Source organism: Lissotriton vulgaris, chromosome 2_1 (genome assembly GCF_964263255.1).
Source record: "Lissotriton vulgaris chromosome 2_1, aLisVul1.2, whole genome shotgun sequence".
Taxonomy (NCBI): Eukaryota; Metazoa; Chordata; class Amphibia; order Caudata; family Salamandridae; genus Lissotriton; species Lissotriton vulgaris.
In genome coordinates this window covers 1,813,259,265-1,813,286,642 of record NC_141687.1, presented here as the reverse complement: position 1 = coordinate 1,813,286,642, position 27,378 = coordinate 1,813,259,265, and the positions used below count along the sequence as shown (strand labels likewise).

The window sequence follows — 27,378 nt, the reverse complement described above, 5'->3', positions numbered from 1 at the left end:
TGGCGTGTGATTGGCTGGTGAGCCTGGTCCAGGAGTGCCTGGGCCTGCTTGTGGATTGACTGTCTGGTTAGAGGGTGACAGGGTCTGGAGAGCCCAGGAGGTTGTCTGAGTCAGCCCATGGATGAAAGGCAGCATCTGCTGCCAGGGAAGTTGGAGGAGCTGGCACCTGATAGTGAAGGGCTGTGCCTGCCTGACCACAATGCTGGCTCCACCCCCCGCTGGGCGACTGTCACCTCTGTCCCTGATACTAAAGGGACTTCCCTATAACCAGTTCTAGCTGGTTCTCACACTGCATGCACAAAGACTTCAAAGACTTTTCCCTGTATAAGAAGGGGCTGTGTCCCCTTCCAATTTGTTCTTGTATCTGACTTTAATCTGCCAGGGGCGTGCTGCTGCTTGGGCCCAGGGGAATCCCTGGGCCCTGCCCAGCCCCTGGACCTCTGTTGGACTTTCCTGGATGCCTGGAGGACTTCTGGGGGACCCCTCTGCCTTGCCTGGGCTGATTGGGGGGACTTTGCTTTGCCCCTGGGGATCTCTGGGACCATTGGCAGCATGGAGAAGCTGCCTTTCCCTTCAGATAACTTTTTCTTGCTTTTGCCTGGGATTATGCTAGCCTAAAAGCGCCTGGAAGCAAGCGCTTTGTTTGCCTCTAGCGCTTTGGAGCACTTTATTTTGACCCTTTGCAGTATGGAGCTGCTCTCGGACCTGCTATTTAGCCCGCGTTTCGATATTTTTGGAGATCTTTGGTGCCTCCCCTCGTGAATCCGGCTCGAGCGCGGTTGTGAGGCCGAGAGGGTTGGTCTTCCCGTGACCTGCACCCTCAAAACTCATCTGCCGCTTGTTCACCGCCGCTGCCCGGGGCCAGGAATACCCCCAGAAGTTGCCGCTCGTAAACGGAGGCTGCCGCGGTGAAGATCGGAGCCGCTGCGCTCCCATTGGATGGAGGAGCCGAGCCCCCTCACCAACGCCGCGACGGGATAGGCCCGTGCGGCGCAGCGTCATCGCCGTGGTCGTGCCGTGATTGGCTGAGAAGCGGAGCGTCACTGACCGCCTGTCCCGGGAGCCGCACTGCCATTGGCTGACTCCCGGGTGTGTCAGAGGCTCGCCCCAAACGCCGCGTCCGGATTGATCCCTGTCCTCGGGACTGCTGGAGGAGCCGAGGAAGGAGATGGCGGCCGTTGCGGGGCTCCCGTGACCGAGAGGGAGCCCCGAGAGAAAGAGCGTGGCCGGCTGCAGGGGCTCTCGTGTGCTGAGGGAGCCGTGAGTGGGGCAGAGGAAAGGGAGGGGCGCCGGGACACATTGTCGGTGTCCGCCCCCCCCCCCCCGGTAGCGCGAGCTCGCGCTCATTGTCAGCGTGAAGCCACAAGGGCTTCAAGGGCGGCCCCGGTTGGCAGTGGGTCGCCCCAACGTGGCAGTAGAGCCCAGAGAGGCTCTGGGGGCATGCTTTGTTCTTTGGAGCCCCGAGAGGCTCCCGCCCCTATTTTTGATTCACGAGCCCAGCGAGGCTCGAGGTGCCATGGGTTTCAGAGCCTGAGGGCTCCATGGTGCATTTATAGCTTTAGAGCCGGTGTGGCTCCAACGTTTGGGGCACATATTTGTGTAGAGCCTGTGTGGCTCCAGCAGTGGGCGCAGTTTGCGCCTAAGGGTCAGTTAGGACCCTGTCGCAGTTTGAACTCTCAGCTGCCCAGCAATTAGTGGGCAGCTGCACCGTTTAGATCTTGTGAGTGTTCACAGGTGCCCAGCAAGTAGTGGGCACCTGCCACGTTTAGGCTTGTGCTTGGACTGGCGCTGCATGGCAGCGCGCCCTGACATTTGGACACAGGGGGTCTGAGCCCCAACAAGGCCAGTTGGCCTAGGGACTGCCACAGAGGGTGGCTTATGTGAGTTTTTGCGCAATTGTATGGGTATTGCACCTCTGAATGTGTTTTCTTGCATCATGTGTTATTCCTGCACCTCTGAATGTTTTTAGACATCATGTGATTTTTGCGCTATTGTATTGCTCTGGCACCTCTGAATGTTTTTATGCATTATGTGTCTTCCTTTTCCCTGCGCTGCACCTCTGAATGTCTTAGGCATCATGTGTCTTCTTGCGCTGCACCTCTGAATGTATTTTATTGCATCATGTGCTTTGTTCTGAACACCGCTGAATGTATTTTTATGCATCATGTGTCTTTCTTTCCTACGCTGCACCTCTGAATGTTTTAGGCATCATGTGTCTTCTTGCGCTGCACCTCTGAATGTATTTTTATTGCATCATGTGCTTTGTTCTGAACACCACTGAATGTGTAGGTTTATGCATCATGTGTTTCCCTTTACTACACCGCTGAATGTGTTTTCGTGCATCATGTGTAATGTATTGTGCTTATACCCCTAAATGCTGTGTGATATTTAGGTGGTTGTTCTTTTTAGTACAGGTGGTCCTAGTGAGGTCCTGGTTCCCTGCGTGACATTCTCCTAAGGTGTTTAGGGTTGCGTAGGGGGTACTTACCTGTTCCCAGTAGTTACTGGATGTGATTTATAACTGTTACTTTGTGCTACAGTGATTTTATATTCTTTTATTCTAATTTCTGACAGTATTTCATTTCTACTAAGTGCTGATTCTGACAGTTGCCCATGTGGCCCTGTCTTGTAAATAATCCCTTGTGAATATTGCCCGTGCCAGTTGGCACAATGTACATGTGTGATACTATCTGATGTGTGTTTACAATACAAAAGTTATTTTATAAATAACCTTGTGTGGAGTTCCTTTTGTGGTGTGCCTAGTATGTTGTTGCTGTTGTGTGTTGGCGCAAATGCTTTACACATTGACTCCGAGTTTAGCCTTACTGCTCGTGCCAAGCTACCAAGGGGGTGAGCAGGGGTTATCTTGGCGTGTGACTTCCTTGCCCTGACTAGAATGGTGGTTTCTGCCTAGCTTTGGCGTCAGCCTTAGCCAACCAGAAATAGCCAGTTCTAACAGACTGGCAGACCGGTGCATGGTGGATTCTCAGCATGCACGGACCTTCAGTGTCAGAAGACGTTCCTCCTCTCCCAATCTAGCGGGATGCCTATTATTTTATAGTAAAAAGCAGCCTTCGCGATGTGCGCATTAGATGTTATGGCTATGTAGATAGCCCTGTTACCCCGTGGGTGAAGATCGGACGACAGTTGTACTTAGTGCGTAGAGAGGCCTAGGTCATGATGTTCAAGCCATCGTTATAATTTTGTGCAAATTTGAATGTGTAAACAAAGTAGTTTCAGAGAAACAAATCCAACATTGTCGTGTATGCAAATGTGTTTCTTAAGTTCACAGCTGGAATGTTCTTTTCTAGGGCAATGTAAGAAATAAGCTGCTTCGCTACATGTGCCTAATTCTGGAATACAACCGTTTCTCAATGAAGTTTCTCACTCGTTTGTGTTCTGGATGTTTCCCATTCATTATCGTGCATCCGCATTTCTCCATGTTCTAGAAGATCGTTTCCAACCTCTGGCTCGAAGATGGACTCTTCTATGTTATGCAACATGTTTCCTTACCTCTGACTTGTAGCCTTAATCTTTTGTGTTTAGCAGTTTGCTTTTAGCTATCTCTTCCTTTTTTGCTAATGGCTCATATACTCTAATGGGTTTTTGGCACGCTCATAGAAGAAAGTGCCAATTTCTACCATGAAATTAGAAAGTGACTGAGAAAATAGATAGATGTTCTGAAAACTAATATAGTCTCTCCGTATTGCGGTCTCGTTCCGTGTTCAGAATAATTTTGCTTACCCCCCCACTGTATTGTGTCCTCTCTTCGGTATTCTAGAGGATGTTCCTGACCCTGTACATTAACTATCTATTTTTCTCTTTTTTTGTAGCCTCGCCGGAGGATTGGCGTAGCCATTGGCCAGTTCATATTGGACTTGAGCGTAGTAAAGCATCTGTTCCAAGGGCCATTCCTCTCCAAGCATCAGGATGTCTTTGATCAGGTGGGTTATATCTATGTGTCAAATGTTAGTGCACAATTCGGAAGGTGAACTTGCCTATCGAGCTCAGAAATGTTTGATTGTACAGTCCCTCTAAAAGGGGTAGGACAGAGACAGCCACCTCTCAATCTCCGTTTTTAAATGCAAGTAAGACTTGGGAAGAGTCACTCATAGGTTATTTGAATCCAAATGGCCATATGGGTAGGGTAGCTGCTCACTAAAAGGTTGATCACGCTGGAGTGGAGTCATTCACATGATAGTACTGTTGATAATACTTCTTCTTTCAGCCAGACCATGTCTTATTTCATGCACATTGATCTGCGAGTCCATGCTGTTTTCTTTGGGGCAAATAATCCACATAAGTATTTGCAGTTGACAAAGGGGCACTATCCGAGTAGCATCCCTTGCTTGAGATTTGTTTTGGTTGGTGATTTGTTTTCTGGAGTGTTAATATTTGTTTTTTTTTTATGTTGTAGGGGCCCAGTACTTTCTCAAGGTTTATCTTGAAGAGTTATAGTGCCTCCAAATCAGCTCATTTTTTTATGTCAGAATAAATTCACCTGATTTCCCTACATACCACAAGAATCTCAGAACCTCCATTTGCACCCGCCCATCTAGGCTGGGGGGGCAGGCTCATACATGCTCGAACATTCCATACTTCCATCCCCTCCCAATTGTTTCTGAGCAGCACTCTGATTTCATGATCCAGTTCTCAGTTCCCAGAGACGGGCCATCCACCTTCCCTCACAAGGGTTCCTGGATTTCTACTGCCCAACCCACCTCCCAGTGATCTTAGTTTCTTGTAGTTCTGTCTCAGAAACTTACTCTTCGTCCTGCACTCCTTGATTGTCTGTTGATCTCATTACTCTTGCTTTACACTTTCCCATGTGCACATTGATTTTCTGCCTTCAACCCTTTCACCCATGTCTCCTGCTTCATATTTTTTATCAATCCAGGAAACACATGAGCAATGTTCACACTGAAACTGCAAAACTGACCGGCCAGGTGCTTCTCTCAACTGATTCTTGTATGTATCCGTACATAAAGTGTGATGCTTGGCATGCCACAGTATAATTTCTTCACTACCTACCTCGCCTTGCTAATATTCTTCATGGTATCATGCTCTCAAAGGCACAAAGTATGCTTTGATCCAGAAGTCTAATACATATCTTGTCCTACTTCGGTGCGCCTTTGCTTGTGCCACACGTGTGGCTGCTTACTGCTTGCACAAGGCTGCACATTTGTCTTAAACCTATATGTTTTGCAGCCATCGCTCAATAAGTTCATGGGGCTTGGCCATGGTGCCTGGAAAGAAGCAAGAGCTGTCCTGCAGAGACTTCTGTCTGCCACAGAATCAACCCTGCGAGATGATGCAGCATTAAGACAACGGTGAGTATAGAACTATGTTCAATAGGCAGGGAAACAGAAAGAGAACACAGACTAGAGCCTAGGAGCAAACCGAGTCGAGAGAAAAACAAAAGATTAGGGTCACATCTGAGATAAGATGCAGTATGTATGTATATAGTATTTCTATAACACAAACCTTGCATAAAGCTAGCGGATTACAGTACATGGTCAAAGATAAGCATAACGATGGAGGGGGGGGGGGGTGGTAAACCATAAGAACATAGGTAGCACCAGTACTTTTCACCAAAAGCGATATACCTCATCCTTGGGGCTCACCTACACCTCCACCACTGCAAGAATGGACAAGTGGAATAGACTGGTGCTCCAGGGCACAAACTGTATATAAATGTAGGGGCTCTCCACAGAAACGCAAGGAGATGTGGGGCACATGGCTGAACTCCTTGACAGTGGGGATATAGGCAGCAGCTACTTTTCATATTTATGCTTTTTCCTTTACCATATTTTCTTTCATCTAATTCTGTAATGTCAAATCTTGTTTTCTGTCATACTGTTCTATCACCTGAAAATTAATAAACAATGTTGTAAAAAAAAAAGCGCTAAGCATAAATTCAACGAGTAGTAGGAGAGGAAGCAGGGTTATGGACGGTTAATGCATTGTTAAATAGTGTTCTTTAAAGGGGTGAGTCTTCAACTCTTTCCCTAAATTGGAGCAGTGTTGGGCAGTCCTGACAGATATGGGAATGTTGTTCCAGATCCAGGGTGCATAGATGCAAAAGGCCTGGTGTCTTGTTTCTTCTTTGTTTACACTTGGTCTGCAGTCTGATGGTGTGCTGGCTGCGGGTGTGCTGAGAACCACCAGAGATGGTGAACGTACATGCACGATAATTAAGATTGCTGGTTGTGATGACTTCTAAATGATGCAACGGTTTTTGTAGATGTGGGCTGGCAAGAGGAGCCAATGGAGTTCCATCAGGATGGGGCGATGTGATATTTCTTTAGGCCCTGGTTGAGACTTTCTACAGTGTGTAGGATGCCCCTCAGGAGTGCCAGTGTCTAGTCTAGGAGGTCATGGAGTACGCATTACTAACATCTTAATGTGAGAGTATGAGGTCTTCAACAGCAGTTCTGAAGTCACTTTCTGGAAAAAAAACAGTTTGACCTTCTTTAGAAGGGAGAGTTGGCACCAGGCCATCTCTTTTTTGGAGGAGGCGGGGGGGTTGAGGGGAGTGTGTTCCTTAAGGGGAAAGTTGGTGTCCAGGGTGAGACGATGACTTTACATTCAATGTGAGTTTCTGCTCAAAGCGATCCAGGTTCTTTCATTGTGACAGGTTTATACTGCACCTTATTTTTTTGTTCTTGGTAAATAAAAGGAATTCTGTCTTGGTTGGAGTGAGCTTCAGGTAGGCGTTCAATATCCAGGTCTAGATGATGTGCATGCATTGTTTGAGCCGTTGGATATCTGAAGCAGAAGAGACTTTCAAGTACAGTTGAGTATAAAATACATTGTATAACCTCCAATTGGCTAGGAACTCCACTGGCATAACATGAGGCATGGCACGCTTCATGGAGACCTCAGTAGTGCCTCTTATTCTGGGGATAATCAAGATAGTCTCTTGGCATGTTTCAAACAGTAAGTCAGGATTTATAAACCACTGCTAATCATCCGATAGGGTATCCAGGCGCTTGCAGATCCCGACAATGCTCAATTGAACAGCCAGGGCATGAGGGCTCTTCGGAATTCCAGAAGTGAGGTGATGGTCAGGAGCTGTGTGTGGAGGCTGTTCCAGGTCTTTGCTGCGATGTAGGAGAAAGAAGCCTTTTCGACTTCTGTTTCGGTAGATCCGGGGAGTGTGGGAAAGTGAGAGAGGAGCGTGCGTAATCTTCTCAGCGGTTGGCGGAAGTTCTGGTGGTGGTTAATGTCAGGTCCTTCGTTGTGTTGACCCTTGTGTGCGTGGGCCAGTAGAATGAATTGGTATCTCTTCTGTACAGGGAGCCAATGGAGTTGGCGGAGGTGGGGTGTGTTGTAGGTTTGTCAGGGGAGGTAGAAGCTAGGCTGCGACATTCTGTATAGTTTAAAGTCTCTGTAGGAGATGTGCAGCGATATCTACAATAAACCAAAATCGACACAAGGTGATGAACTAATAGGTTAGCACTTCACTATCTATCTGCTGCTGTATCAGGATAGTCTTGCACAACACTCCGGCACCTGTCACCTTTTGGTGCCTCTGCTTACAGATTCCCACAGCAAATTGGACAAACTGAGGTGCATTGAACACAATACAGCAAGTCCGATTGTATTTTCTTTAATCTCTTCTTTTATTTCAGAATCAACAATAGTTCATAAAAAACAGCCAACGCGTTTCGTTCCCAAAAACCAAGTTTTTTGGAACTTCATTAGGGCTTATACATTCGGACTTCCTGTATTGTGTTCAGTGCACCGCCGTTTGTCCAATGTGCAGCGATATCTATGTAAAGAGCTTTGCCAAGTCTAGTATGCTGTGATGAGGGCCTTTGTCACTGTGCGTCTCATGTGTGGGGTAATCACTTGAAGATCTTATGAAGCATGTGGAGGAGACCACGTTGATCTGTGAGTACAAGGTGAGCTTGTTATCAATGAATATTTCGAGATTTCTGGCTTAGTCAGCGGGTGTGGGTGTGGGTCTCGGTCTGATGGCCACCAGGAGCCAATCCATGGGTTGCTCTTTTTGCCAAAGATCAGAACTTCTGTCTTCTGTGTTGATTTTCAGACGGTTGTCCATCATCCAGTCGGTGATGCTGGTCATACATCTGTGGAAGTTGGTCCTAGTGGTGGTGGGTTATTTGTGAGTAAGAGAATGAGTTAGGTGTTGTCTGCTTAGGATATTATCATGAGATCCGAAGATATTTACCAGCTGGGTCATATGTGTTGAAGAGTGTGGAGCTGAGGATGAGCCCTGGTGGACACTGAAGACAATATCCTTGTATTCAGTGGTGAAAGGTGGTAGGCAGACCCTTTATGTGCTACCAGTGAGGAAGGAGGTGATCCATCTGAGTGCGTCCCCTTGAATCCCCATGTGGTTGAGTCTTTCGATCAGCGTGTGGTGGGATATGGAGTTGAAGGATGGCAAGAGGTCTAAGAGGATCAGAGCTGACATTTCTCCTCGGTCGAGGAGGATTCCGATGTCGTTAGTGACTGCGATCAAGGCAGTCTCATCCTGTGATTACGGGATTTAGAGGCGTTGAGTAGCTGGTTCTGTTCCAGGCGTCGTGAGTTGCTTGTTGATCGTCTTTTCCAGTACCTTGGCTGGGATTGGAAGCAGGCAGATTGGCAGGTAGTTTTTCAGTTCGCTGGGGTCTGCAGAGGGTTTTTTGAGTAGTGGTTCTACTTCTGCATATTTCCAGACATCAGGAAATGTTGCAGTGGGGATTGAGGTGTTGAGCTGGGGGTGAGTTTGTGGATGATCCTTTGGTTTCTGAGGATGAAGATGTGATGTGGGCATGGGTCTGTTCATGATGGAGGTGGTGTCCTGTGATTCGTGTCATTAGTGGTGGAGGCAGATCTGTTGAGGAAGTCTGTAGGTGTAGGTTGGAGTTGAAAGTTTTTGTATATGGCTGCGATGTTGTCATGGAAGTAATTGGCGAGGTTGTTGTACTGCTCTTGTGAGGTTGTGAGGTTGTGAGGTTTTTACTGGCATCCAGGTTGGAGAATTCCTTAATAATGTTGAAAAGTTCCTTGCTGTTCTTGGCGGTGTCTTCTTTGTTGCCTTAAGAATGGGACAAATAGGTGTAACCTGGTGCCATATCCCAAGTATCAGACATTTCTAGAGCATAAAAAGTACCTGGATTGTGCTGGATCGTTGCAGGACAAAGTTTGAATGACCTATAAAAAGTAGGATTGTGGCAACCATTCACAGCGAACCCCCAGATAGCTGTGTTAGTCACGCTGGTACTTTCAGCAGACATGTCCCAATAGCAGAATATCTAGTCTAAACCACCCACTTGGGTACTCCCACACAATGGTTTAAGGTGGGCAAAGGTCTACTGCACCACAGGCATGCCACAATAGATTCTCCTCAATGTGGGAAAAATCATTATTGGTGTAATTCGTAGTGGCTAGGATGCCCAGTTATGTATGTCTCCCCTGTCCTTGTGCCTATCATTCTCCACAGTATCTTTCCCAAATCATGAGTTTATGATTCGAGGCAATCCCTGGGTATTAAGTCACCCTCTGCTACCTAAATACTTTCCACTGCCACCTGTGGCTGGTGCTGGTGTGTCTGCATACTCTTGAGTGGCCAGGCAGCGCACACTCAAGGCAGCCGCATACCTAAATGGCTCAAAGGTCTGCTCCGTTTCTGGCCATCCTCCTGGTCGAGCTACTTCTGGGCCCTCTTTCTCCAGTGCTCAACTCCTTCCCCATAGTCTGGGCCTAACCTATTTTTCCCACTTGCACAAACCCATAATGCATCTTCTTGTTGGCTTTCTTCCTTATTTGACTCCACCTTTTGTTATGTTATGTTAGTTTTGTCTTTTATAGCGCACGGTTACTCCAGAGAGTGTCCCGGCGCTTTTATTAAAACCAGTCGTAGAGTAACACAACACAGAACAAGCAAAAAAGGAACAGCAGAAATCAGAGAAAAGAATTACTGGGCAAAATGCCAAGTTTTAAGGCCCTTCCTAAAATTCAACAGATTAGAGGTGCTGCGTAGGGCCAGAGGCAACGTATTCCAAATCTGTGGTGCCAGCAGCCTGAAGGAGCGACCCCCAATGCGGGCCCTCTTTACTCGGGGTACCACCGCAAGGAAGAGTGATTCAGATCTCAAAGATCGGGTCGGCTGGTAGAAGGCAATCCTCCTTTGGAGATATTTAGCTCCCGAGGCATGGAGAGCCTTATGGGCCAGGGTCAAGGCCTTAAAAACTATCCGCTTCCGGATAGGCAGCCAATGGAGCGACTGCAAAAGGCGTGAAACTCTAGAACGTCTATAAAGGCCAAAAATTGCCCGCGCGGCCAAGTTCTGGACGACCTGCAGACGTTGTAAAAGATATTCCGGCAGGCCAAGATACAGGACGTTGGCATAGTCCAATCTTGAGCCTATTAAGGCCTGCACCGTCGTCTTCCTATGATCTTCTGAGAGCAGAGGAAGAAACTTTCGGAGCATCCTCAGTAGGCCAAAACATGTCCCCATGAGACCAAGGATCTGAGATCTTAACGCCAAGCCATTATCCATTTTGATCCCCAGATTCTTAGCTAGCTGGGAAGAGTGCGCTGGAGGAAACATGTTGATAGGCCACCATTCCTGCCAGTCTGGGTCGTGTGGGCAGCCGAAGAAGAGTACCTCAGACTTGTCTGAGTTGCACTTGAGGCTGTTGAGCTGGAACCATTTAAAAACAGCCCCAAGGCACTCGCGGATACTCTCTCCATCAAAATCTTCTCCTTTCCTGCAGGAAAAGAGGAGCTGGGTATCGTCAGCATAAGAAACAATCTGGGCCCCATAAGACTCCGCCAATGCAGCCAAAGGGGTCATAAAGATGTTAAAAAGAGTCGGGCTCAACACAGATCCCTGCGGAACTCCGACTCCCAAAGGCGGCATAACGGCGGAGCTGGGTGAGGCCCAGACCATTTGTCGACGGCCAGCCAGGAATGATGCAAACCAGCTAAGCACCGTCCCCCTCGGACCGATCTCTTGAAGTCTGGTGAGGAGACACTCGTGGGGGACGGTTTCAAAGGCCGCCGACAAGTCCAGCATTACGAGCATAGCCTTGCCGCCCGAATCCAGCGCCTCTTTTATGGCCTCAGACACCTTCAAAAGCGCTGTCTCGGTGCTTAAATTGGGGCGGAAGCCAGATTGAGTGGAGTGCAGCAGATTGTGAGATTCCAAAAAATTGGAAAGCACGATATGAACATGCTTCTCCAGGATCTTAGCCAGCGCAGGGAGGAGAGAGATTGGCCTGTAGTTGACCAAGGCCTCCGGGTCAAGACCCGGCTTCTTAAGAAGGGGAATGACCGTTGCCTGCTTCCAGGCCTGCGGGACCATTCCCCGAGTCAAGGAGAGATACAAGAGAGGATTCGCCAGCGGATTTACAACGTCGGCCATTTTCGCCAGGAATTTAGCAGGGCATGGGTCAAGAGGCGACCCAGATTTAAGATTGGCCATAAGTGCCAATGACGAAGGAGTTGAAATGGGCGGAAAATCTGCGAAGACTGAACCCGAAAGGACCCATGGCCCTGGCCCATCTTCAAGGCTAGGAGGTACTTCAACTACCCTCAGAGGAAAAGAATCCTGGATCGATTTAATCTTGGCGGTAAAGAAGTTGGCGAGAGCGGAGGTCCACGAGTCAGAGGGGGCGGCCAGGGTCGAATTAGTTCGAGGGGCCGTGAATTCCCTAACGATCGTAAAGATCTCCTTGCACGAGTTGGAGGCAGCCTCTATCCTCCTGGCAAAATAACCTTTTTTCTCCGAGAGGATGTCCCGATGGTAGGCCTTGACCGCTGTCCTGTAGACAAGCCTGGCTACTGGATCATACTGAGCACGCCACGCCCTTTCAGCCACCTTGCATTGCCTACGAGAGGCCGACAAAGCTTCGGTGAACCAGGGGGCAGAAACCCGTTTCGATGTTAATCGGGGGGCCGTCTCACGGGCTTGATCCATCAGCCTGTCTGTTAGCACCGCCTGCAAGGACTCTAGGTCTTTCTCTAAAACTCCTGTGAAAGGGCAAGGATGATCGAGAGATGCTTGAGCCAGCATCTCAGGAGTCACCCGATGAAACGCCCTAGTGGCTCACCCAAACTGCCTAGAGGCGGTGATAGTTGGTTTCTTTGTGCCTAGAACATAGAATTTGGCCATCCTATGGTCTGACCAGAGCACCGGCAGAAGTGACATGATCTCAATGGGAGACGTTGAAAAAACCTGATCCAGAGTATGACCCTTTTCATGCGTTGGTCCGAACAGGTAAGGCGCCAAGCCTAAGGGGGCCGTAATCTCAATCTATCTGGGTCCAATCCCTCCTCCATATGGAAATTGAAATCCCCAGCCAGGATGCAGTGCTCAGCTCTCAAAGCCAGCGCTGAGATAGCCGACTGCAGTTCGTCGAAGAAAGAGCCAGCCGGTCCAGGGGGCCTATAGACTAAGAGCCCTTTAAGAGATTGATGCGGCGCCAGAGCTATAGAGAAAGCAAGGGCTTCAGATCCAGTAATAGCATCCATGGGAATAATGGAACAAGCGGCCCATTTATTCACCACAAGTGCTACTCCCCCGCCCCTCCCATCCAACCTATCTTGCCTGAAGATATTATATTCTGGGGGGATTGCTATGGCTATATCGGGGTTAGAAGAGTCCTCAAACCAAGTCTCTGTTAACATTAGACATAACGGCTTTTCAACAGTTAGGAGATCATAGATATCCTGCGCATGCCTACGTGCTGACCTAGTATTTAGAAGCAAACAGAGATGCTTCACACTATCCGGCTCCCTATATGGTAGAGTGGCCGGGGCATTATCTGGTATCCACCCACAACCAGGGCATCGTCTCTTACCCCTATATCGACCTGGAAAGACAGCCACAGGGTCTCTTTAACAGAGACCGAAGCTGACACAACGTGTAGCAAATCCTAGTGGCAGCAGGAGAAGGCAATCTCCGGGACGCTGACGGGCGCAGACGGGCTGGACTCTGGCGGTGATCCGGCGTTCCTGCTGCGCGTGACCGCTGCGCATCAGCATGACTTCCTTAAGAGGAGGTCGAGCGTCCTTGGGCGCTAGAGCGTGCACTACACGCCCGGCGTCCTTCCCTCACCTAAGATGGCCACCAAACTGCCCAGCTGCCGAGAGGCAGAACCAAAAGGATCCGGGACCCGCAAAATGCGGTGATAAACCAATTATAGTGCAAGTGTGGGGAAGCAGCCCTTAAAAACAGGGGAAAGACAAAATAAAAACGAAAATAAAATGAAAAACGAGGAGATTTAAAAATGCTTGAAATTCAAGCAGAATGCACCACTTTAGCAAGCAATGCGATGTGACCGCTCTACACAGGTCCTATCTTCCTTTGAAGGTCAATCCAGCAACCCTGGCATGTTTGTCCTGCTCCCACGTTAGACAGCACTTTCCCAATCACTGCTGATATAATCATTTAGCTTTGTCACATCTATAGAAATGTGTCCCCTATTCTGTGTCTGCTGCATATAACTGCTGTAGAACCAATGCGCAGAACAGCATTTATGGTCACTCGGTTGTAAAATGGGTGCACAAAGAGTAGCAGTTTAGTTGGTCGCACTGGCATATCCTGGGGACTGGCAGGAGAGGTGCAGTATTGATAGACATTTGAATATGTGCAGGGGAGAGGCAGGAGAGTAACAGTATGCATGGTTACTCGGTTATAAACAGAAGCTGAACACGGTGGAGTGGCATCTTTGGGTACTAAAGTATTTTGAGGGAAGAGAGGAAAGTGGCAGTGTAAATGTGCACTTGAATTTGTGGACAGAGGAGGCCCTGGTGTGAACCACAATGGGGTTTTAAAGAGAAAGGGGCAGCCCACCATGTGCACAGCAAGTACGCTTGAGAAGAAGGCCCGAAGGGCATGTGGGGAGACGAGGAGCATTACAGGTGCAAAGAGCAGTAAAGAAGAGTTTTCTCAAATGCACCTAGGACAGTGAGGACCAGCCGGCCAAATTGGAAGACCGGGAAGAAGTGGGATGCATATGGAATTTTTCAAAGTTGTGTCGCAAACTCTAAATGGCATGTTTTCTCACTGCAGGGCCTTTGTTCCTCAGGCCTCAACCACCATGCACCTGCCTGCGGAGATTGGTAGGTATTTTCTATATTATCATGTTTATCAATTGCCCTTACTAAGATGCAATGTGACCACCAGAATTATTTATTTAAGTGGCCTTGGTAATGCAAAGCTTACATGTAGAATAGCACAGTGTGCTTCTGTCATACAGGTTGGTGGAGGGCCTTTCCCTCTAATTAGAGACCTGGGTATGCCACCGAAAGTGAACGCCATAGGCTCACCCTGTTTGTCCTTGGATGAATGGTGTGGTTGGTCTCTTTTTTTGGGCATGATGTCACTTTATCTGTTACACTTTGGGATTGTCGGTCCCATGCTGTTGTATTATGCTTCGCAATGAACTGCATATTTCTAGGTTATCTGAGAGCTACCTAAATTCCAGCCTATTATGGTCCCCTGCCTGACGTCACGCCTTCCTGTAGATCTCTATATTGGTGTAGTTATGACTGGGCTTTTTGTCTCAGAGCAATGTCTGTGCCGTGTTCCCTCCCCACTTTTGGTACGTTTCCTTTGTTGTAAAAAAGTAGCATATAAAGTGAACCCCCAAAGTTTAGTGAGTTAAACGATGATTTTAACAAGGTACAATGTTTTAATCCATAGCACCACCTTTACGAACAGTAGTTATATAATACCACACAGTTCTCTTCCAGGGGATCCTCATCAATAGTCATAAGCATTAGAATATTCCCGCCCATGCGCGGGACCCCGGAAACACTATATTATATGTGCCCCACATATATATATATATATATATATATATATATATATATATATAATATATAATATATATATATAAAAAAAGCAATAGCAGCCAAATCACATTCGAGCTGAAATATGCTGTGAAGAATTTCCACCATACATGTATAATAAGCATTAGAAACATGAGAAACAACACCAAAGATTGTTTAGAAATTGTTTTAATGCTCAGAAAGCAGTAGAAATTCTCATAACTCACTGGAAGCATAGGAAGCTCCCAGGCTGCATTGCAAACACACAGTCTTAAAAAGACTGAAAAGCTAACCTGTAGCTGAATAGCAATAAACTGACACTGTGCCTTTAAGGCACTCATGACCCTCTGTATCCCATCATGCCCCAGGGGTGACAGTTAGGTCCGTTGTTCTTTCCGGCTCCTTCAGAGAAGGACCCTGGTTACACAGCGCTACTATTTTTCTGGTTTTTGACAGAAAAATACTTCATTTTTGACAACTTTTACTCTTACTTCGACATTTAACATCTAGTCAAGTAAGATACTGCTTGTTTCAGTCAGTTTAGTGAACATTTTCCTCTGAGAATGCCTTCACTCTTTGATAAATGTCCTTCTTGTGGCAACAAGAAGGCAAAATCAGACAACCACGACGTCTGTATCCTATGTCTGCCTGAAGATCATGATCCAGGCACTTGTCCACATTGTGAGCACCTGTCAGGAAGAACTCTCAAAGACAGGGAGAGGATTCGAATTTATGGCCTGGCTCACAGGGCTTCAAGAGGAAGATCACCAGTGAAAAGGGGTTCCTTTGAAAAAGTCCAATGGTGGACGAAACGCGTCAGGAGAACGCCCCGCAAAGTGAATAAAACTACCTGTTTGGCAATCCGCTGGTGTGCGACTCCATTTCCTGCGTTGGTGGGAGTTTGGCAATGTTTGGCGGCGTGGTTCTGCCGCGGGAGGACGCACAGTCAGCAAGCGCGCCAGAGGCTTTCCCGACTTGAACCACCTCTTCTTGGTCGTGACACACGTAAGGGAAAGCGGTTGCCACCGATGACCGGCATCGGTTTGACTCTGGAAGCGGACTGAAAAGGGTTCGCCTACAGCAATGCGGAACCAACAGACACTTTTAAATTAACACCGCCTAATGGAGGGCAGAGAAACTACTACTACCAAAACTACAGGATCCAGCATGCCTTGCAACATGACGACAGACCATTGGAGGTCTTGACCACTGGGGGTCAATAAATGCAACTGTGGCAATCACCTGTGGTTTGGCAGCAGCAATGGTGTAAAGGGGTTCCTTTGAAAAAGTCCAATGGTGGACGAAACGCGTCAGGAGAACGCCCCGCAAAGTGAATAAAACTACCTGTTTGGCAATCCGCTGGTGTGCGACTCCATTTCCTGCGTTGGTGGGAGTTTGGCAATGTTTGGCGGCGTGGTTCTGCCGCGGGAGGACGCACAGTCAGCAAGCGCGCCAGAGGCTTTCCCGACTTGAACCACCTCTTCTTGGTCGTGACACACGTAAGGGAAAGCGGTTGCCACCGATGACCGGCATCGGTTTGACTCTGGAAGCGGACTGAAAAGGGTTCGCCTACAGCAATGCGGAACCAACAGACACTTTTAAATTAACACCGCCTAATGGAGGGCAGAGAAACTACTACTACCAAAACTACAGGATCCAGCATGCCTTGCAACATGACGACAGACCATTGGAGGTCTTGACCACTGGGGGTCAATAAATGCAACTGTGGCAATCACCTGTGGTTTGGCAGCAGCAATGGTGTAAAGGGGTTCCTTTGAAAAAGTCCAATGGTGGACGAAACGCGTCAGGAGAACGCCCCGCAAAGTGAATAAAACTACCTGTTTGGCAATCCGCTGGTGTGCGACTCCATTTCCTGCGTTGGTGGGAGTTTGGCAATGTTTGGCGGCGTGGTTCTGCCGCGGGAGGACGCACAGTCAGCAAGCGCGCCAGAGGCTTTCCCGACTTGAACCACCTCTTCTTGGTCGTGACACACGTAAGGGAAAGCGGTTGCCACCGATGACCGGCATCGGTTTGACTCTGGAAGCGGACTGAAAAGGGTTCGCCTACAGCAATGCGGAACCAACAGACACTTTTAAATTAACACCGCCTAATGGAGGGCAGAGAAACTACTACTACCAAAACTACAGGATCCAGCATGCCTTGCAACATGACGACAGACCATTGGAGGTCTTGACCACTGGGGGTCAATAAATGCAACTGTGGCAATCACCTGTGGTTTGGCAGCAGCAATGGTGTAAAGGGGTTCCTTTGAAAAAGTCCAATGGTGGACGAAACGCGTCAGGAGAACGCCCCGCAAAGTGAATAAAACTACCTGTTTGGCAATCCGCTGGTGTGCGACTCCATTTCCTGCGTTGGTGGGAGTTTGGCAATGTTTGGCGGCGTGGTTCTGCCGCGGGAGGACGCACAGTCAGCAAGCGCGCCAGAGGCTTTCCCGACTTGAACCACCTCTTCTTGGTCGTGACACACGTAAGGGAAAGCGGTTGCCACCGATGACCGGCATCGGTTTGACTCTGGAAGCGGACTGAAAAGGGTTCGCCTACAGCAATGCGGAACCAACAGACACTTTTAAATTAACACCGCCTAATGGAGGGCAGAGAAACTACTACTACCAAAACTACAGGATCCAGCATGCCTTGCAACATGACGACAGACCATTGGAGGTCTTGACCACTGGGGGTCAATAAATGCAACTGTGGCAATCACCTGTGGTTTGGCAGCAGCAATGGTGTAAAGGGGTTCCTTTGAAAAAGTCCAATGGTGGACGAAACGCGTCAGGAGAACGCCCCGCAAAGTGAATAAAACTACCTGTTTGGCAATCCGCTGGTGTGCGACTCCATTTCCTGCGTTGGTGGGAGTTTGGCAATGTTTGGCGGCGTGGTTCTGCCGCGGGAGGACGCACAGTCAGCAAGCGCGCCAGAGGCTTTCCCGACTTGAACCACCTCTTCTTGGTCGTGACACACGTAAGGGAAAGCGGTTGCCACCGATGACCGGCATCGGTTTGACTCTGGAAGCGGACTGAAAAGGGTTCGCCTACAGCAATGCGGAACCAACAGACACTTTTAAATTAACACCGCCTAATGGAGGGCAGAGAAACTACTACTACCAAAACTACAGGATCCAGCATGCCTTGCAACATGACGACAGACCATTGGAGGTCTTGACCACTGGGGGTCAATAAATGCAACTGTGGCAATCACCTGTGGTTTGGCAGCAGCAATGGTGTAAAGGGGTTCCTTTGAAAAAGTCCAATGGTGGACGAAACGCGTCAGGAGAACGCCCCGCAAAGTGAATAAAACTACCTGTTTGGCAATCCGCTGGTGTGCGACTCCATTTCCTGCGTTGGTGGGAGTTTGGCAATATATATATATATATATATATATATAATATATAATATATATATATAAAAAAAGCAATAGCAGCCGGTTGACGTCGGCGGAGGGGATTTCGACGATGGGGCATGATGGGATACAGAGGGTCATGAGTGCCTTAAAGGCACGGTGTCAGTTTATTGCTATTCAGCTACAGGTTAGCTTTTCAGTCTTTTTAGACTGTGTGTTTGCAATGCAGCCTGGGAGCTTCCTATGCTTCCAGTGAGTTATGAGAATTTCTACTGCTTTCTGAGCATTAAAACAATTTCTAAACAATCTTTGGTGTTGTTTCTCATGTTTCTAATGCTTATTATACATGTATGGTGGAAATTCTTCACAGCAAATTTCAGCTCTAATGTGATTTGGCTGCTAATGCTTGTTTTTATATATATATTATTTATTTATATATATATATATATATATATATGTATATATATATATATATGTGGGGCACATATAATATAGTGTTTCCGGGGTCCCGCGCATGGGCGGGAATATTCTAATGCTTATGACTTTGATGAGGATACCCCTGGAAGAGAACTAGGATTACAGGTAAGTAACTAATCCTATTGAAAGCATTCGATTAATGTATCTTTTCATAATAAACCAGGTTGTCTTAAATAATCGGAGTTCTTGACCACAAAATGTTGCATGGGTCAAATAGTCATTCATCAAACTTTTCTTGTGTTAATCAGTTGTGTAAGAATGAGAGAAAAGGGAAGAACCACCAGCCAGCAAAATATTGTGCCTGGTGAACATACAATGGAGAGCACAACTGAGAAGCATAAAGGTTGACAATTGTATACACAAAGTTGGTTTGTTTGATAATTCTAACACCGGTCTGTGCACTCATTTATAATCCAGAGACTACTGTAATCATTGTTTTAATGTCCCTTTCTTTGACATGCAAGGGAGTTTAGAGGCATGGACTCCAGCACTTGACTGTCATTTCAACAAGTTCCACAGGTACTCCAGGGCCAGATATCATGGTGGAAATATCCACTCCTTTAATGGTTGGTTTTCGTTTGGTGAAATAAAGTCGGTTGAGAAGGAGGAGCTGAGGGTTAAGTATCGAAAGTTAAGGCTGAACCCTACCAGCTAATTATCTGCTGAGACAGCACCCCGCTCGCATACCACTCGACTTCATCATGGAAACAAAACCATTGTGGCAAATGATGACAAAAAAAGAAAAAAGTTCCACAGGTGCTCCTTTGTTGATTTTGTGTGTCTTTCCCACTCCCAGTAACACTTGTTGACGTTTCCCACCTGTCGGAAATTGTGGGGTCGCCCTGGTACTAGTACAGGTGTGCTCTGTGTTTTAATAAAGAAAAGTAGAGAGCGTATTATTTAGATTGGTTTGCTGAAGTGGGAAATTGAAAAGGAACGTTAGTGTCTTAAGAAAACAGATCTACAAACTCCAGTTCTGTTTCAGTTGCCAAAGGGCCTTAAAAATATAGAGAACCTAACAGGAAGACCCATGGTTTCTGGATGTGACTCCTTACTTGACTACATCTCAAAACATGTTGATATGTTCTTAAAACCTTTTCTGCAGTGTGCCTTTCATCCTTGTAAGTCGCAACGAATTTCAGCAAGAAGATTGAAGCCATGTTATTCGTTATTTCACATATCCTTGACACACTAGATGTCATCTCTCCATATACAAACCAACAATATGACGGAAGCCTTGAACTCTATGTAAAAGGAAGAAGTAGGCCGCAAAGAATTTGTGCGAAATTCATTTTAACATTGGGAAAGATAGCATCAAAACAGAACTTGTTTGCATTCAATTGAGAATTTTTCCACCAGGTAAAATGAACTGTCATTAGATGTGTGCTGGGGGCCATGCATACTTTTTATGGTAGAATATGAAGAAAAGATAGTTATGGAAGTGATCCATTCAAGAAGATTATAGCGGTAAAGTGTAGGTAAATTGAGGATGTGTTCTGTACCTGAATGAAATCTTTCTCTGGGTGAATGCATGATCTCCACACATTAGTTTTAACATGTTGAGTAACGAAGACACAAACTTTGTGGATATATGGGTTAAAGCAGAATAAGAAATTCTCATAACTACATTATTCACAAAATCAATTGACCAAATCAACCTTCTTCTATGAAAGGTTTGACCCCAGAGGACTCGAAGGCAGCCTGTCTTATGGGCAATTTCCAAAAGTTAGATCAAACCGCACAAACAAAGTAGACTATTCTGAAATACTTACAAACACAATTCTAAACCGAGAATACCCTAAAAAACGAATTAAGATTCTTGCAAAGGGCTTGATTTACACTTAAAACCCTCTTGAGAAAAGAAGAGCAGGAGTGCCACAATATTTTGTCCCATTGACAAGGACTTAAAAAATTAATACCGGAGAACTGGCACTTCCCATAGTCCATGAAATATGAAATACAAAAAGCAATGTTTGCCTTGATAGAATCGCGGCTTCAAAAATGTCCTGGTAAGGGCATTTACAGGATTTCAACCAGTCACCCAAAGAAACTTAAGATCTATTTGAAACCTGCAGCCTCCAGAGTCACCCCAAATATATGGTTTGCCACCAAACCATTAAGGTGACCATTTTTTTCCAATTGGAGTTTTCGATCTGCGAAAGCATTTTTTGTTCTACTTAAAAACAAAAATTTTGTTTGAGTTCTATTTGTCCATGTGAAGAATTGTGTGTAGACAAAACTAATAAAGAAGAATCTGCCAACACAACTTTTGCACCAGAATTTAAAGTACTCGCAGCCCCCCAGTTCACCACTGTCTAGACCTTGGATACAAAAAAATCTACTTCATTGGACTGTGCTTGATATGGTCAAAAAGACAACAATGAGGAAATGTTGAAAAAATTATCCTCAAACGATGTCATACTGTATGCAGAGAGTAGTTTGCCTAACGGCTATGGCGGTCGACCTCGAATCTGGGGAACTGGGTTCGAGTCTCTGCAATGAAGCTGAACATCCTGTGATTCTTGGCAAATCATTTAATCTCCCTGTGCTCAATAAAAATAAATGTGTCCTCATGTAATGCAACTGGTGCTATGTAAAGCGCTCTGATACCCGATTTTGGTCAAGTTTGCTCTATATAAAACTCTATAAAATAAAATGCATTGACCATAACGATAACCACTTTAGACCATCCGGTGACTAGATGTAGACAATTGCTATTCACAAAAAGTAGCCACAAATTGTACACAAACTTTTTGCAAATGGAAAGGAATTTTACAAACTGACCCATGTACTAATAAGTTGGTTCACAAAATTCCAAATATTAGTGTGTCGCAGTCCAACCTATTTCATCAATATTCATGAGGTAGGACGTTAATTACGACTCACTACATTTGCCTTCCATTACAGAGATTGTGACCTGCTGGGGTCAGCAGATCACCAATGTATTTGGTAGCATTTTAAATAAAGACATTTTTTTTAAGCAGGCCAGTTTCCTTTAAGTAAACAGGGCTGCATTTTGTTTAAAAAAAAAAAAGGGGGGGGGGGTTGTTTGTTTGATTGAGAGTTGGCAGTACTCCCTTGCACCACTTCCTACTCCTCAGCAGACTTTTTTTGTTTAATATTCACGAAGGGGAAGTGGTCTGAATGTGAAATTGTGAATAAGTTAGTACCTTCTTTTAGGTGTCGTTAAAATGTCAATGTTTAACGACCAAAGTCCAATCAGATCTTGAGGAATCGCTGTTTGGAAGGGATGGCCCAAACACGCCAATTCCAAATGATTCGTTATGGGTTTCTAAGCCATTTTGCAATGCAGTAATGTAATACTGAATAGCAAAATGGGTTTAGTGTATATATAAAATTGTGCCTTTTTCAGTGCAGTCACTATAGATTTATTTGCCTATATCTGGACCCTCTTTTTGCTGGACTTCTGTGCACTTTATCTCTGCTAAACTTGAGTTAAGTGCTTGTGTTCCTCCTTTAAACATGTTGAAATTAACTTAACCTTGATTAGCACAATTAACTTTCCTAAAAAGCCATAGTATTTTGTGTAGATCAAACACCCCTGTAATTGAAAGTTAAATGCCACATGTGGACTGTAGCATCTAATGTGCCATCAACTTCAGTGGCAGTGAAAATATGGCTTGAGGCTTACCCTATGTAGCCTGGCAGTAGCAGATTGAACCCTCTTGTGCAGACCTGTCAAAACACTCTTGTAACTGATAGAAAACCTGTTTTTAAATATTAAATAAGTCATCCCTAAGCACACCTTGCTGTCCACAAGGAAGTGTACATCAAATTTAAGAGTGTAACTTGTGTGACATTAGAAATGGCATGTCCCCTCAGTTGTTAGGCCCAAAAGAAATGTCACTGGTCAGGCTGTAACTCACATCAATACACATAAACCCTGGAAAAAGGCTATGGGGCCTCAAGACTGAGCTCGCCTCCAGCCACAAATTGTTAAACACCAACAAGCAACCTGAGTGAATCTTTTGAGATTCATATCTAATCTAACACATTATGTTACATGGTCCTTTTACATCAGCCTGCTCCTAGACATACACAAAAATGTGACGGGTGTCCTCACACCCATTGGCAACTGGACCTGGATTAGACTTTGCTGTTGGCCTCTGCCTGACACTCAGAGAGTCTCCAAGTGCCTTCCCCCGAGGTCCTGTGGCCTTAGAAATGTACTCATGTGGTTATTTGGGTATCATAAGAATGTTTGTTAACTTTTGAAAACGTTTCCTCTAAAGCTTCAGTGAGACCCACAAAAAAAGGATCTGACTGGCAGTTCCACAGCATCACATTGAATTTCAGCTGTGTTCCACTCAAGGATCGCTGCATGTCCCAAAAAGTTCCATTCTGTGTAGAGTCTTAGAACATTTTCTGTGAGCAATCGCCTAAGCTCCAGAGAGACCAATTTTCTTTGGGTATCAGGCCTGCAATTCCACAGCAGTACTCACAATTTCAGCTGGGTCCCGCACGCTGGGGATTTTTCTTGTCAAAAAGTGACAAAGTCCTATTTTGACTCGGGACTTGGAAAAAAAACTCAACAGCTTGCCCCAAAAAGTGATAAAGTATTTTTTTGAAGTGGAACTTGTAAATTTTTCTCAAACTTTTGTATTTCCAGACTTTCACCGGGACCTATCCAGTTTGTGTATCTGACCAGTGGCTTAACCAGTGTGTCATGGACCCTACTGCAAGGAAGGAAATGCCCTCCCTGGTTGTTGTCTGAATTAAATAATACAGTAATAACCAGGGTTCAATGGGCCTCTTGCAGTGGCGCTGCACCAATGGAAACTATGCCCTTGTACCTGACCTGGGCTCCTTCGCGGTTGACCTGAAATTGCGCCTAAGTCCCGATCTACCTTTCCCATAGACTTATCGTCATATAGTGCTTATTTGGTACTATTTTTAATTAAGTGTTTAAAATTCATATCTCTGGTTACCCTTATTGGATTTTTGTTATTTTGGTATCATTTTGTTTATTAAATGTTACTCTGTGTTTATAGTTCAGTTTGGGACGTTTTATTGTTTTGTATTTTAACTTTATTACTGTTTTGGTAATGCAACAATTGTTTATACATTGCCCTATTTTAAGCCCATCTACTCCGTGTCGTAGCTATCATGGAGTTTAACTTGGGTTAATTTAGTGACTTTGAGGGTTCACCCATACAAGTACTGCTATCATTCCTTGATGTAGGCAGTCACCCACCCCAAATAATAATTCACTTTCTTACAGTACATGAGAAAAAGCCATTTTGCATTCGCAAACCCTGTGACTTTTTGCTAACTGCAGACTTTCCAGCTGCAAAATAGATTTTTTTTCATCATGCTCTAAAAGTATAGATACGCTAGGATTCACTTGAAATATTCAGCTCTTGGCAGCCTGTGAATAACGGATATCGCCCACATGACTCTGTATTCTTGCACACCAAACAATCCCTTGTTCGTACCTTTCCCACAAAGTCCCAAATAACTGAACCAATTTATGTGTAAAAGTGTAACTTTTTATTCTAAAAGCAGTATAACAAATTTTTAAAACAAAGTTCATTCTAAAATCTAAATCTGACCATTTCTGGTGCTCGATCACAAAGATGATTTCTTGATATATCCAGAAGCACATTTTCACATCAATGTACTTTTATTTAAAACACATTATCTCATCAATATCACAATTAAAATAATCAGATATTTCAAAACCTGTAAATATCAAAGTATACAAAATACTATAAGCATAGGGTTGTCGGCGCAGCATTTCGGTGGATGAATTTCAATAAGGCCACCTTCTTCGGGACTTTATTTATGACAACAGTGATCTGTTTACTTTACACGGAATGTATCAATTCGGGGAATCCGAGTCGTGTCCATGTGGTTATACCTCATTCTGTGAACAAAACACAACTGCCAGATTTGGTTGCAGGCATACCAGCTGGAATCAAATAATCTGGGTACTGGTATCCCTGCACTAAAAATCAGCAAACTTGTGATAAGTGCTACCCAGGAGCTGTGAATGTCCTTGGATAACATGTGGTCACTTGGACCACAGATTCCTCATCTTCTTCAAGAACCTTTGTCCAAGAAGCTCACTGTTATAGATGAGCAAATAATTGCAGAATAGCAGCGTCCTCTTTTCCCAACAGGCAGAACCTCCCTATAATCTGCAGCATGATGGGTGACTCAGGCCCACATTTTGTTTCTGGGTAGAGTGTCGGAGCATAGGGTTTTGGTGCACGTTCTCTCAGGATTCCTTGTTCTGTGTGATGGTAGGTCCTCCTAGATCGTGTTGCCCTCATTGTATTAATGGTTTTGTATACTATCTCAAGTCAGACTTTTTCTATTGCTGCTTTGTTCTCAGGAGACTACACAGACTTCTATTCCTCCCGGGACCACGCGACAAACGTTGGCATCATGTTTAGGGGGAAAGAAAATGCGTTGATGCCCAACTGGTGAGTAAAGATCACCTCTGCTACCCTGATAAGAGATCATCTGAAGCCTACTACCCTTTTTCACCAAGGTAGATTACTCTGGTACACAAGAAGTTCTGAACATTGTGTAACATGATTAGTTGACACAGCAGACCCCATCGCTTGCAGCCACTATTAAGTGTAACACAACAGAACTCCATAGACTGCCAGTCATCTATGGGATGTGCCAGAACTTCCGATTACATGCCTCCTCATAAACTGTGATGCATGATCCTACTGTCCATCAACAACCGCTGAGACGCAAGATTTCATAACCAAAAATTGAATTTCCTAGAGCGCCCCATATTTTTGAGATGTATGTCTGGTGCTTCCGTTAACAGGGAAATTTGAGATGCTCAAAGTCACTTGCATCCAAAGACCTGTGATAGAGTGCCCTGTTTGACTATTGTACATGGTAAGCTAAGCCTTGTGCCGCCGTTAACATGTGATGCAGAAGGCCTTGTTAGGATTTACTTTCTTTCTAGGTCATTTGAAAACTATTGTTTACTGGAAACAAAGCTATTTTAAATTGTAGAGCTCGTACCTGAGCAATCATTTTGATGTTATTATGTGCATGCGATTTTATGGTGTTATGTTTTAGAATGTAATCCTTTGAATATGCTGCTTTAATTTGATATATTTTTCTTGTGTTTTAATTAACTCAGATTTGCTTTGTACGGGCTACTGATACAGTATTTCAAATTACCCTTCTTTAACTTTTCGATTGTTCCCTTGTTCCGTGGTGAAATTTGTATTCACTTATTCTTGTTGGTCTTCTTTTCCAAGATGTCCACTGTCACTACCTTCAAAGCATACACAGTGCAGCGGCCCCCTCTGCACCCACAACTGTAGTGGTGGCACTGAAACTATTAACCTACAGTTAGCGATTGAGTTTATACGGTTGCTGAACTCCATTCATTAATTAATATGAAACTACGCTACCAGCATCCTTTTTCTCCCTGCTAATTTGATGGCGGCACTGATCACCTGTTAGATCTTCAGAGATAGTGAAAGACCGAATCTTTAACCAAGGCAACTTGACGCTCAGTTGTGGAGTGTTAAATGTAAGATGTTTGTCCAACCATTGCTCTGGAATTTTAGATTTTAAAAACATTGTTTTATTAACTTATTGAGTACACAGCATCGACATCAACACATTTCTGTTTACACAGTACAATTCCTATCCAGGGAATGTTTTTATCCTAGTGACAGAGCCACATTCACCAAGGCATTTCCCCCTGATCCCTCTTCGGGCAATACATAAAGTTTATTCGTCTTCACCTCCCTCATTGTGGTCTATTATCTGGAGGGCCAGAGATATGTCCATTCAGCAAGGTCTTCTGTTACTTTATAAGCCCCTCAAGACTGTTTTAAATATTGTTCATCAGCTAAAGCCCACCCTAGTAAATCTTTTTTCCAGCCCTCTAACCCAGGGACTTAAAGAAGGACCCAATGTACAGCAATTTGCTTTTTCTCCACGAGCCCCCCTAGCCGTAGTGCCCACATTTTAACCTCCTTTTACAATGTTTTCTCTCTGACCATATATTTAACAAACATGTTTTAATTACATTAATCATATTCATATCCGTTATTTTGTTCAGTCATTACCACATTTGGGGAATTTTATGTTTAATGCAGAGGTGCAGTTGGATTTGTTTCTTAAGATTAAGTTATCTGACCGGATCTTCATATTGCTATACCTGAAAGAAGTAAAATAAATCCATGTGTTTGATTAGATAGAAATGGAGAAGAAGTAGTGATAGTTTCTGACAAGAGTTTAAGGTAACTCCTGTTAATGTTCTTCCTGATACTTTCCCCTGTCTGTGTCACGCTTCTTCAACTAAAGCAATCAGTTTTATTCTGCTAACTCAGTCACACGCCCACCCTTCTGCCCCCAAGGAAGATCACCAATTTGATTGCAAACTACATTGAATTAGCAGGCACAGTAACCATTAATTGTGGTCAATGAATCCTAAATGTAGAGTTTAGCTTCCATGCAGATGACCCTGCAAGTATATAGTGGTTATAACATTTTATAACCACTTATTGTGAAGATCATGCTCTTCTCCAAATGGTACACTCTGCTGCTTGATCTTCAGGTACTTCAAGATATTAGTCACAAAATGACAAATGAGCCAGTTGTTGTTAAGGGAATTGTTCTGTCTCAAACTGTCAACCTCTGTAGTGTGTGTTAACAAAGTGTATGGCACAGATTTGACTTGCAAGTAGCCATTCTTAACATTAAAGCCTTGGATCCCTTTCTTTCAACTTAAGAGTCA

The 27,378-nt window shown here is 45.2% G+C and overlaps 1 protein-coding gene across 1 annotated transcript in view; it reads left to right on the top strand.

Moving 5' to 3' along the window:
- The window catches only part of FAH (fumarylacetoacetate hydrolase), a 150,557-nt gene that overhangs the window by 47,120 nt on the left and 76,059 nt on the right, over nt 1-27,378 (top strand). Inside the window, exons 2-5 of the mRNA XM_086957886.1 lie at nt 3,834-3,944; nt 5,209-5,330; nt 14,036-14,085; nt 24,991-25,081. Coding sequence (XP_086814012.1) covers nt 3,834-3,944; nt 5,209-5,330; nt 14,036-14,085; nt 24,991-25,081 — 374 coding nt within the window. The remainder of the gene's footprint in view (nt 1-3,833; nt 3,945-5,208; nt 5,331-14,035; nt 14,086-24,990; nt 25,082-27,378) is intronic.